The sequence below is a fragment of the Salvelinus namaycush genome, chromosome 9 (assembly GCF_016432855.1).
Source record: "Salvelinus namaycush isolate Seneca chromosome 9, SaNama_1.0, whole genome shotgun sequence".
Taxonomy (NCBI): domain Eukaryota; kingdom Metazoa; phylum Chordata; class Actinopteri; order Salmoniformes; family Salmonidae; genus Salvelinus; species Salvelinus namaycush.
In genome coordinates, this window is record NC_052315.1 from 42,361,801 (window position 1) to 42,374,403 (window position 12,603).

The window sequence follows — 12,603 nt, forward strand, 5'->3', positions numbered from 1 at the left end:
TCATCTTTCCTAATGGTATAATAACCAGCTACAAATGGCCCATCAAAGATGATGTACATGTTGTTTAATAGGAGCTAAGCCCTACTTACGATGAGTCCCACTGGTGGTAATATTACATTGTATTCTGCTGCTGCTGTGTTGAATTGAATTGTGTCTGTCGCACCAGAATGGCTGAAAGATGAGCCTGTGTGTGGGTTTCCAGCCAGTGGGCTTCACTTTTTCACCCCATCTTTGACCCTTTTTCTCTTTGCATGAAATACTGATAATGTATTTGCTACAGTGTCCATATTACAGTTCTTAATTCTGTAGTCAATTATAAGCCATTATAGGTCCAGCTGGTACAATAATCATGCATGTCATATTATGTTACACACAGGCAACATGCTATTCTTATGACAAACTCCATTTCCTTTTAGTTTTTTTCTCCCAGTTACATTTTTTCCAACCAGCATGTCTCATGATTCACTTCCCTCTCTATTTTTCCTCTCTTCCAACATCTCCTCTCCTCCCATCATGGATCATGACCGTGACTCATGGGGATATTGCTCACCGTGTCCTGGTCTGTTATTGACCACTTTGGCTGTCACTCATCTTCCACTCATCTTCCACTGGTCAAAGGGGGATTCTCTGCCCAGTTTGGGTGTCGTCCTGGCGCCTGTCCGCCTAGCTCCGGTCCCTGCATGGAGACAGGTAAAGAGTGGACGCCTCACCTCCCTCCCCTAGACCCTAGTCTAACCCCTGGATGTCCCTAAGCAACCTTGCCTCTGCTGTGTTTGACAGAAGTATAGCTTTGTGTCCAGATTGTAGCTTACTAACTGTTATTGATCATAGACATATAGCACGTCTTGTTTTCTGTAGACTTTGGAGTGATGAAACCAGTAGTTTCGATTTTGTTAATGACAACAACAAGAAAAGGTCAGAGTACGTGTTCTAAAACTTCTGGATCTGATAGTTTTGTGTGTGTTGCCAGAATAAGCAGCTGTGTGGGTGCCGTCCGTTGACTTTTCGGCCCAGACGGTGTGTGACGTGACGTCATGTTTTCTCTTGTCCCGTGTGGATTATCCCTCTCCATCTTCTTCTCCATCTCCCTGTCCCGATCTCTCTCCCCTGTTTTCTCTTGTCTCGTGTGGATCATCCCTTTCCCCTATCCCCTCTCGGACTCCCTCCGTATTGTCTCAGAAACGCACCCAGCAGCAGGAGCAGCTCAGCTTCCGCTATAAGGAGAAGGTCAAGTGTCAGACCCTACCTATCAGAGGGGAGCAGGTACTGCTGGCCTGGCTGACGCTGTAGTAGTCCCTGCCTAGTAGGCCATCTCCCCTCTCCAGCTTACCAGCTAACCATGCTATCAGTGCTAGCTACTAGCTAGCCTAGCATCTTATGCCTTCATAGACAAACATGCTTTCACTTAAGCTGAGCTCAGTTAGCTTAATTGTGCTAATAATCAAAGATGTAGCTTAGTTAGCTAAGGTTGCTTAGGTAGCTTCTTTGTCGTTTCTGTGTAGTTCTTTTTAACTTATAGATGCAGAGTCTAATAGTTTGAGCCACATGGCTAGTTCAGAGCTGTGCTTGATTGACCCCTGAAAACTAATCCTCAGTTAATTTGCTGGATATAGTCTGCAATTAAAAAATATAGATTATTTTTGTGGAAATATTAATTAACACACCATTAAGCCATTAAAGGTAGACTCAGCGATTATGATGCAGAAAGTAAACAGCATAGTGGATCAGTTTCCGCAACAACCAAGAGTGTTGAAGCACAAGGCTCAACTTCTCTGCTGTTTTGGTGCCCTGCCTACCACACTGTGAACCAGGCCCCCAGTGTCCGGTCTGGAGTGTGAAGTCACAAGCCCTGCAGGTCGGCTACTGCATAGAAACCTAACGGTGCCAAAAGCCCAGGTCTGCCCTAGAAAGCCTATGAAAATTGCGATCGGCCAAACAAGTAATTTTTAGACTGCTGTTTTGGGCTCTAAAATGTGTTTATTATGATCAAGTTCGATCCCCACAGTGAATTATTTAAACGTTTGCTATAAATTGAGATATTTAATTAAATGCGGATCTATTCTGACTATATTCTGACAGACCAATCACAGGCCGGCAGGCTACGTGGAGGTTCAGGCTACGAGGAGGTTCATTCACACTCTTTGCATGTGTCTCTCAGGCAGGATGAAAACGACATTGACCATGATCCTTTGCTAGTTAGGGCCACTTTCACCATGATCCATAGCGTTTTTTGTTGTTGGTGTGCCATTCAGCCTCATTCAGCAATATGGCGCGTCAAATTCAAATACTTCCAGCTTCATGCTCCATCGGTAGTTTTCCATAGGAATACGTGTATGATGTCTTGCATCTCGTTCATCTCAATATCTGCGGTGCTGCTCGTGGCAAAGTCATTTCGCTAAGTTTACCTTTAACATCTAGACTGAGTGAACAGTGAGAACTTTCCAATACCACATTTCCATCTCACACACTCATTTTCAGGGATTAGTACTCCTGTTTTAGTAGCTCTTTAGACTCACATAAGTATACTCTCGCTCTCCACAGTATTTCATGCTTTCCTCATCATGCAATTTAAAAAATAAATATTTTCCCCCAACCCTCTTTTTCCCATTCATCCACAAGGTTTTTGTGGCTGTTGAAGGGGGGGGGGGGGGAACTTGCAGATTTCTCTCATGCTTGCTAACTGTATTCTAACTAGAGTTGGGAAATGTGGTTTATTCGCCATCATTTTCCACATACATCCAGTGGGTGGTCTTTGTGCGCTGTGTGTGTCCTGGTGTGTCGTTCAACAGTGTTGGCGTGAGTGTTTAGTGTAGTAGAATGCCCGTGGTAGTAATGTGAATGAGTGTGTGGGTGTTCTTAGAGAACTTCCAATCTAACTAAAATAAACTATCTAGCCTTAGCCCTGTAGCAAATGATTGTTTTAGCCTAGTGGATGTGAATCATGAGTTAAATTGATATTAAAATGTAAATGTGTGTGTTGACTTCAAAAGTGAATTCGGATGAGGTAATATGGTATCGATTTTGTGTGAGTGTTAAATGGTGGACGTCGGTGACACCAGCAAGTGACGGCCTGTCCTCCTCTCCTCACTCAAGCCAAGAAGCGGTACAGAGTGGTGTTCGGGCTCACGGAGCTGCCCTAAGAAAACCATTCTGCTTTCCTCCACCTCCTCGCTCTCTCTTCACTCACAGGTGACCAGTCTGTGCCCTACCAGACCAGACATACTCCCCTGTCCTCTTCCTTGTCGATCCAATACCTTTCCTCTCAGGTCTTACCTTTTGTATAAGTTCTCCAAATGTGCTGTCAAAGTAGAAAGCTCGACTCTTCCTTCCCTCCCTCTTAGAGAACTTCCAATCTAACTCAAATAAACTATCTAGTCTTAGTTTACATTCTTCTCGTCAGTGGGTTGCTTTTTGTTAACTTTAAGAGGGTTTGCTTATGTTGTGGCTGACCAGTGTGTAGATTGGGGCCTTGTTGCCATACCATGCTGCGGTGTGCTTATGAAGGCCTAGATCGGAGAAACATGGTCCTAGCTCTCAGTGGTCAGTATTGACGTGTCGGTCTTTCTCTCTGTGTGTGTGTGTGTGTGTGTGTCCTTAAGCACTGTGATAGAGAAGGTTTGGAGGAGGAAGGGACCACACAGGACCAGACACCTCAGGCTCACCGGGTAACAACCATGGTTGCATGGGCCTGCTGTAAGCAGTACTAATCCCTGGGGAACTAACAACCCAGACAGTGTGTGTGTGACTGGGTGTCTCTACGGGTTGTGTGGGGGAGAACGGAAGGAATTGTTGTGGGCAGACTATAATGTTTGGGACGAACATCAATCAAAGGGTAAGCAGGTGATGACTTTCATTTGGGCACAGTTGTTGTTTGTTCTCTTATACCATAGCAGTGCTTCCATGCTAACTCATATACAGTATGAATACATGATATGTCTGCCCTTTGTTGTTAGTGGTCTCATATTTCATAGCCTTTCATAGGGTTTTAGGCCAACCATACCAGCTAACTGCATCAAACCAGTGTCATCGAGTTTTGGGACAAACCGAGACTGTAAACACACACAAAGCTTACCTTGGTTTGCTCTGCAGAAATGGGAACCCGTGCAGCTTGAGAAGCCAGAGCCTATTCACATCCCTAGCATTCAGGAGAGGTCTGCGTGGCTAGTCGCTAAGTTTAAGGGTAAACCCGAGAAACCAAAGGTGAATACCAAACCGTGCTGTCTAGAATCAGTGAATCCGTTATTTGTAAGTGATAGGCCTACTAGATGTATTGCATTTTTGAATAGTTTGTGTCTTTAGTGTTGGTTTACTCCAGTACACTTCATCATTGTCATTCCTGTTGCCTTCTCTAAACGGTCCCATTTCTCTGTCCTCTCTCTTTCCCCTGGAGCTTAAGAAAAAGCCTTTGCGTTTCTTTATAGAACAGCGGCACCTGTCAGCCAGAACCCTCAGCCAGAACACACAAAGCCTCCTCTCCCCCCCTGAAGCTCTTGGACAGGTATCCTCTCCTGCCTGGGGACTAAAGACCTGCAATGTGGAGCTGGCACTAACACATCTCTGCTTCCTGGAAACACGAACACCTTCACAGTGATTTCCATAGATAGGCTCGATTAGAATTATACAGCACTCATCTCTAAGATAGATCTACTGCCATGAAGGACCGCTGCATTGTAACATTTCTCTGACTGCTAACCTCATAAGTTGACCTAGGCTGAATTTGCCCCTGTGTTTCTACTGCATGGCAAATGGAGATGAATGAAAAATAGTTGATAAGGGATGTGAAGGTGCAGCAGTCGTGACATCCTTGTTAGTATGCATAGGTCAGGCAAACCTGTCACGTAAAAATCACTTCAACCACTAACGCAAACCTCAACGGTCTTTCCTGGTTAAATAAAGTCAGGGTCTTGTGTGGAGCATGGGATGTTTTGTAGAACAGCACTAAAAATACCAGTGCATGTCTAAACTCTGCTGCCTTTCCATTCCTATTCTTTTGTAATCTAATAATGCCTTATTCTGCAGGAGATAGAACCGCTGCGCTCTGATGGCCAAATGCCGCTACATGTCCTTAGTGTACAGGAGAGGGCTGAGCAGCTAGCCTCGCAGTTTCAAGGCAAGCTGGCAAATCCACAGGTGATACACAGTACACCACCGCTCGATAGCCCCGAGTCCAAGTTCCAAGTCGAGGACTTTACGACTACCAAGGAACCGGCCTCGTCTCTGATCTCTTTAGTTACTTTACAATATATCATGAATGTCAGATGGAGTGATAAACTGATCAATAAAAACCACTTAGGTTTCGGTTAGTCATACTATTTGCTCAGTATCGGTCATTACTGTTCTGTAGAATTGGAATATGAGGGATTTTCATATCAGCTTCTTTTACATCTTTCCTAATTTCTCTTTTCTCTAACCAAGTCATCCTGCCATAACTGTCCTTTCTCTTCCCTCTTTTTCCCCCCGGAGTCCACGAAAAAACCCTTGCATTTCTGTATACAAAAGGGGCACCTGTCCCACAGCCAGAACCCAGAGAGCCCCCTCTCCTCCCCTGAAACTCTGAGACCGGTAGCCCCTCCCTTCTGGGAAGATTGACAGTTGAGATCACCCTAAGACTCACTGGCTCTTGGAGATGGGCCAAATAACTCACTGCCTGGCCTGTGATATGTAATTGAACTGATCTCCAATGTGTGTCCTAACAAGCAAGTTCACACTGCATACAGGAGTGGTTCATATTATGTATGGATGTAAAAACGCATCCTGCCGTTTTAGTCAAAGATACTACTCAGATTGCTGTGGTGAAAAGTGTGATGACACTGAAATGTGGAAGAGAATGTACTGTAGTCAAAGCCATATGATTTGATTTATGTTCCAATAGATTGCTGTAAGTAGTCCCTCAGGTGTTGCCTGCATTGCAGTTCTGTGGTCTCTGTGCTTAGGGGAGTCCTTGCCTGATGTTTTGGCCTCAATACAGTTGAATTTGATCCTCATGTTGATAAGCCCTGTTCTGTTCCAACTGGGCTGGTGTAATCATGCCCCAGAGATGTGCCACTATAATACAGCATGGTATATTTACGGTAAATCAGCCATACTTTCAAATATTTCAATCTCTTTTCTATGGCTTACGCTGTGCTAACTGACCTCAATTCTGTCTATCTGCAGGATAAATGTTATTTTGGGATCTTTGTTGATCTAATCCTGGCCATTTTAGGGTTACAGCTGAAGCGCGTTTGAGATATTACAGTGAATCTCTGATCTTTTGAATGTACACAGTTGATCCTAACTTCCTGTGTCCACGGTGACCAATTATCTTTCTTGTTTTATTAGCCAAAGGGTAGCGCAAGAAACATTAACACCATACATCTGACAGTGTGTGTTTGTGTGTGCGTGCGTGCGTGCCTGTGTGCATGTGTATATGGGTGTAAGCGCATATAGCTACAGTCAAAGTCCAGGATAACACTCAGCCTCACAGAGCCAGTCAACAGCTTTCGCCCCTCATTTAAAGTAATGGTGTGTATACATCACATGTGTTCTATTGGTTCAAATCAAATAGGCTTTCTGTCAGACAATGAGCCAATGAGGGTTCATGCAGTTGGTTTGCACGTATTTCTCTTCTGTTGAAAACACTCATTCAAGGCAGTTCATTGGGTGGGGCTGGTGGGCCGATCAACCAAACATGGCTTAGTTTCCCTCATGATCAGTTGAATATTTTTTTCCAGTGCCCTTTAGTACCTTACATAGTGTACAACCTCACCTCCCATCATAGTTTACCCCTCTTCCTCATACAACTCCTTCTACTCTGCCATTTGGTTTTGCTCACATTCCTTTGCATGTCTTTTCTCTCATTGTAAAGGGATACTTCGGGATGTTCTCAATGAGGCCCTTTATCTACTTCCCCAGAGATCAATGAACTCGTGGATACCATTTTTATGTCTTGGCATGCAGTTTGAAGGAAGTTGCTAACTAGCGCAATTGCTAACTAGCCTTAGCATAATGACTGGAAGTCTATGGTATCGTCTAGCATGCTAGGAGATACCATAGACGTCCAGTCATTGCACTAATGCTAGTTAGCATTGGCTCGCAAAACTACCTCTAACTTCCTTCATAATTGACACAGATGATTTAAAAAAAAAAATGGTATCCACAAGTTCTTCTGACTCTGGGGAAGTAGATAAAGGGGATTCCATTGCGAAAATCCCGAAGTATCCCTTTATCTTGGCATGTCTTTCTTTTTCCTCTCTTTGTCTTTCTCATCCTACTGTCCTTTCTCTCTCGCTCTCTGCCTTCGATAGAGATATTTAAAGATGTACACAGGGGAAGTGAGCTTATTGGCCGAGCAGATAGCCAATCAGCTTCAACCTCAAGAGGAACCTAAGCCCTTACTTGACAAGAGGGAATTGGTAAGAGCCAATGGCATCGTAGGACACTAGGCATGTTGTAGATCCAAGAGTGAAGTGACTCCAGCTAGGGAACGTAAATGTGGTGTTTGGTGATGATGAGTGTAACTAGGACTTCCTTCTAGTTCTAGAGACGGATTGTAATTGTGTGTGTGTGTGTGTGTGTGTGTGTCTTATGAACTCTGTGACCAGTGTTCTGTGTGTGTGGAACATTTGACCACACTTAAGCATTGTGACATTTTGTGGTGGTATCCAATGTGCTATAATCTCAGGTGTTTCTGAAAATGTTTTGCCTGGTGTTAAAAAAAAATATTAAAAAAATGTCAGAGTGGCTAATTCACAGCCATAATCTACTAGGTTGTGAATGGTTTGATATCAATGGAACATTTGATCCCATATCCCCTAACTCTCTATCAGTTCGATTTTTCCCACTTAGTTGTGAAGCCGGGGGCTTCAGGAAAATGGCTTCCCTCTCTCCTCATCTCTCTTTACCTCTCCCCAGCCCCTAATACTGTCTCCTCTCGTCCTCTCACCCTTACAGGGTTCCCTGAGGAAGGAGTTCCCCCAGAACATCGGGGGCAGTGACGTGTGCTTCTTCTGCCGGAAGCGTGTGTACGTGATGGAGCGGCTGAGTGCCGAGGGCAAGTTCTTCCACCGTAGCTGCTTCAAGTGTGACTACTGCGGCACCACACTACGCCTTTCGTCCTACGCCTTCGATGTGGAGGACGGTACGTGGAGGAAGACCCTACTTTAAGCCACCTGTTGTGGTTACTATGTGTAGTGTGCTTTTCGTTCAGTACAGATATGTTTGTGCTGTCTTCCCATTGAACGAATGTAGGAGATGGTAACATCATAAAAACAGTTCTGGGATCAGACTAATACAAATGTACACTGAGTGTACAAAACATTAAGGAAACATGCTCTTTCCATGACAGACCAGGTGAATACAGCTGAAACCTATGATTCCTTATTGATGTCACTTGTTAAATCCACTTTGAATCAGTGTAGATGAAGGGGAGGAGACGAGTTAAAGAAGGATTTTTAAGCCTCGAGACAATTTGAGACATGGATTGTATATGTGTGCCATTCGAGAGTGAATGGGCAAGATTGAACTGCCTTTGAACGGGGTATTTTAGTAGGTGCCAGGTGGACCGGTTTGAGTGTGTCAAGAACTACAACACTGCTGGTTTGTTCACACTCAACAGTTTCCTGTGTGTATCAAGAATGGTCCACCACCCAAAGGACATTCAGCCAACTTGACACAACTGTGGGAAGTCAACATGGGCCAGCATCCCTGTGGAAAGCTTTCGTCACCTTGTAGAGTCCATGCCCTGATGAATTGAGGCTGTTCTGAGGGCAAAAGGGGGTGCAATTCAATATTAGGAAGGTGTTGCTAATGTTTTGTACACTGAGTGTACATGTGAATAGATACAGCTTGCATACACTGTTGATATGTTCACAGAAACATCCCACTGAATGACACAATCACTTTGTTTCGACTAAATTCGACTAAATTCAAACAGGGCACAGACATTTCTGACACACAATACGATCAATTTAGACTCAAAGGAACCTGTTACATGATGAAGATACTGTGTTCACTCATAGACACACACACACATGCTATGCCAAGCTTTGTCTTTGTGGTTACAGTAGAAGTCATCATATTGTCCTCATAGCGTCTGCTGCATGATTTATTCATCTTCTCTCTCTGAGTGTCACAAGGCCTCTCTTGTGCTCATGGAACAAGTAGCAAATTGTTCGCAATGACAAGAGTGGCTGTTTCTCCCGGTTTTAGTTTGTGATCCCAGTCATCCCACTGGTAGAGCAGACTCCAGAATGTCCAGTAGGAACTGAGTGAGGACAAAATGTTGTCTTTCTATGTACAGCATTCTCTCACACACACACACAGGCTTTCACGGTACTGACGAGTATGCAACAGTCAGCTGAGGTTAATGCAGTCTGATTTGCAAAAGATGTTTGTTTTGCACTGGTTTAGTACTTCTCTGTTTCTGTCTCCTCTCCTACAGGGAAGTTTTACTGCAAGCCCCACTACTGTTACCGCTCGTCTGGTCAGGCTCAGAGGAAGAGGCCGGCACCGATCCCTGCTCTGCTCAATGCTAAGGTACTACTGACCCATCATCCCCCCCCCCCCCCACCACACACACACACACACACACACACACACTCATTCTCACTCTCTCTCACCCTCTCTCTCATGCACCCTCTCTCTCACCCTCTCTCTCTCTCTCTCTCTCTCAATTCAATTCAAGGGGCTTTATTGACATGGGAAACATATGTTAACATTGCCAAAGCAAGTGAAATAGATAATGTACAAAAGTGAACTAAACAATACAAATGAACAGTAAACATTACACTCATAGAAGTTCCAAAATAATAAAGACATTGGTCAAATGTCATATTTTGTATATTTAGTGTTGTAACGATGTACAAATGGTTAAAGTACAAAAGGGAAAATAAATAAACATAAATATGGGTCGTATTTACAATGGTGTTTGTTCTTCACTGGTTGCCCTTTTCTTGTGGCAACAGGTCACACATCTTGCTGTGTGATGGCACACTGTGGTATTTCGCCCAATAGATATGGGAGTTTATCAAAATCGTGTTTGTTCTCAAATTCTTTGGATCTGTGTAATCTGAGGGAAATATGTGTCTCTAAAATGGTCATACATTTATACACACTGTTTAGTGCCAAATAGCATTCTAGTTTGCTCTGTTTTTTTGTTAATTACTTGACACATTGGAAAGAATTATCTTTTTGTTTTCTCATGATTTGGTTGGGTCTAATTGTGTTGCTGTCCTGGGGCTCTGTGGGGTCTGTTTGTGAGATTTTTTTCCCAGAAAGTGGTTAGTCTATGGATTCTTCAATTACATTGAGCTGATTTCTGACGTGCTGTTCCTTCTTTTTCCGTAGTGTATTTCTGTGATGTTTTAGTGATTCACAATAGTGGCGGCGTAGACTCCGGTGTTCTGGGTCTCTGTTTTTGGTTGGATAGGTTTCTCTATTTTTTTCTTAGGTTTTTGCATTCTTCATCAAACCATTTGTCATTGTTGTTCATTTTCTTCAATTTTCTGTGTGAAGTTTTTACATTTGATAGGGAAGCTGAGAGGTCAAATAGACTGTTTAGGTTTTCTACTGCCAGCTTTACACCTTCACTATTACAGTGAAACATTTTGTCCAGGAAATTGTCTAGAAGGGATTGAATTTGTCGTTGCCCAATAGTTTTTTTTGTTAGATTTCCACACTACTCTCCTTCCATCTATAGCATTTTTTAAATGTTATTCAGTTCCTTTGGCTTTGATGCCTCATGATTGAGCAAAGCTCTGTTCAAGTAGAGTGTGATTTTGCTGTTGTCTGATAGGAGTGTCAGTGGACTGACTGAACGCTCTGAGAGACTCTGGGTTGAGGTCAGTGATAAAGTAGTCTACTGCTGCCAAGAGATGAGCTATATGTGTACCTACCATAGGAGTCCCCTCAAAGCCTACCATTGACTATGTACATACCCAGCGTGCGACGGAGCTGCAGGTGTTGTGACCCGTTTTTGTTGGTTATGTTGTCATGGTTGTGCCTAGGGGGGCATATGGGGGAGAGAATGCTGTCACCTCCAGGTAGGTGTTTATCCCCTTGTGTGCTGTTGGTGTCAGGTTCTTGTCCGGTTCTGGCATTTAGGTCGCCACAAACTAGTACAGGACCCTGGACCTGGAAATTGTTGATCTCCCCCTCTAAGATGGAGAAGCTGTCATCGTTAAAGTATGGGGATTCTATTGGGGGATATAGGTAGCACACATGAGGACATTTTTCTCTGTTGAGATCATTTCCTTATTAATTTCTAGCCAGATGTAAAATGTTCCTGTTTTGACTAATTGAATAGAGTGGGGTTAGGTCTGCTCTATACCAAATTAGCATACCCCCTGAGTCTCTTCCCTGTTTCACACCTGGTAGTTCGATGGATGGGACTACCAGCTCTCTGTAACCTAGAGGGCAACCAGTGGGTCCACCTCCTTTATACCATGTTTCTTGTAGGATGACAATGTCTGTATTTCCAATTTCTTTGATGAAGTCTGGGTTCCTGCTCTTTAGGCCAAAGGCAGATGACCTCAGACCTTGTATATTCCAGGATGAGATAGTAAAAGCTTTGTGTTCCATATTGTCTAGTGTTGTTTTTTGTGTGGTTTAGGTCCGGACCATCACAGTAGGTGTGAGCAGAGCATGTTGAGCATCTGATACATATCTCTTAGGTCGCAGGATGGGGCTTGGGCAGGTGTAATAGTGGGGGTTGGGCCTGTTGCTCTACTCACGGCCTGGGCATATGTCCTGCTATCATGTTGAGGTATTTGCCGCAGGGGTGGGGGGAATGGGGTGGGCAGAAGGGGCATAGGTATGATATGGGGGGGCCTATATAGAGTGTGGCCAGGGTTTGTTTGGGGTGGTCTTAGCTGGTTGGGGTGTGGGTGGTGATGCTGTGGCCTGGGTGTAGGTGGGTTCTCTCAGTGCAGGTCCTTCAGGAGGGGGTCTTGCAGGTCTGGGAGGGTGTCTCGCTGGTCTCGGCGGGGTGTCCGTTGCTCTGTTGCTCCTGTGTGAAGTGCTGGGGCTACGGTTTAGGGTGACGTCCGTCATGGTCCTGGCAAAAGTTGGGATGGCTGCCTTGTAGAGGTGGACCTGGTTGTAAAGGCTGGAGTGGTGTGCCAGGTAGACATTAGGTTCTGGGGCACAGTCTCGTGAAATTCTTGCATTCACACGCTGTATGGTGGTGGCAGGGCAAACGTCTTTTTGTGGTAGCAGGGTGGAGATAACCACTTGTGCGTTGGGGAAAGTGGAATAAGCTTTTTCAATCACTCCCTTGAGTGCTGTGGCCACCCTTTCCTGCTGGGCTCTCAGATCATTTGTGCCCGTGTGAATTATGATGTGGCTGGGGGACCCTCGTTTGTCCTCTGACAACAGCTCCAAGGCATGCCTAGTGTTTGGGCACCAGAGCTTTGACACTTTGTGTTTTGGAAAAAGTTTTTCCTCTTGAATGTATTTGCCATTTGAGTCAATGAGGAGCACAATCTCTGGCTTTTGTGTGTCCTCAGTGGATGTGTGGGGGTTGTCATGAGAGCAATCAGGGGAGTTGACAGGGGGGCTGTTAGGAGGGGTTGGTGGGTCCTGTCCCATTGTTGTGTTGGGGTCTGGGGTGGGCTGTTCCGCTGG

General features: G+C 44.6%; 1 protein-coding gene across 1 annotated transcript in view; it reads left to right on the plus strand.

Moving 5' to 3' along the window:
• mical3a (microtubule associated monooxygenase, calponin and LIM domain containing 3a) overlaps window positions 1-12,603 on the plus strand; it is an 87,012-nt gene that overhangs the window by 46,436 nt on the left and 27,973 nt on the right. Inside the window, exons 17-18 of the mRNA XM_039001473.1 lie at window positions 7,933-8,119; window positions 9,422-9,516. Coding sequence (XP_038857401.1) covers window positions 7,933-8,119; window positions 9,422-9,516 — 282 coding nt within the window. The remainder of the gene's footprint in view (window positions 1-7,932; window positions 8,120-9,421; window positions 9,517-12,603) is intronic.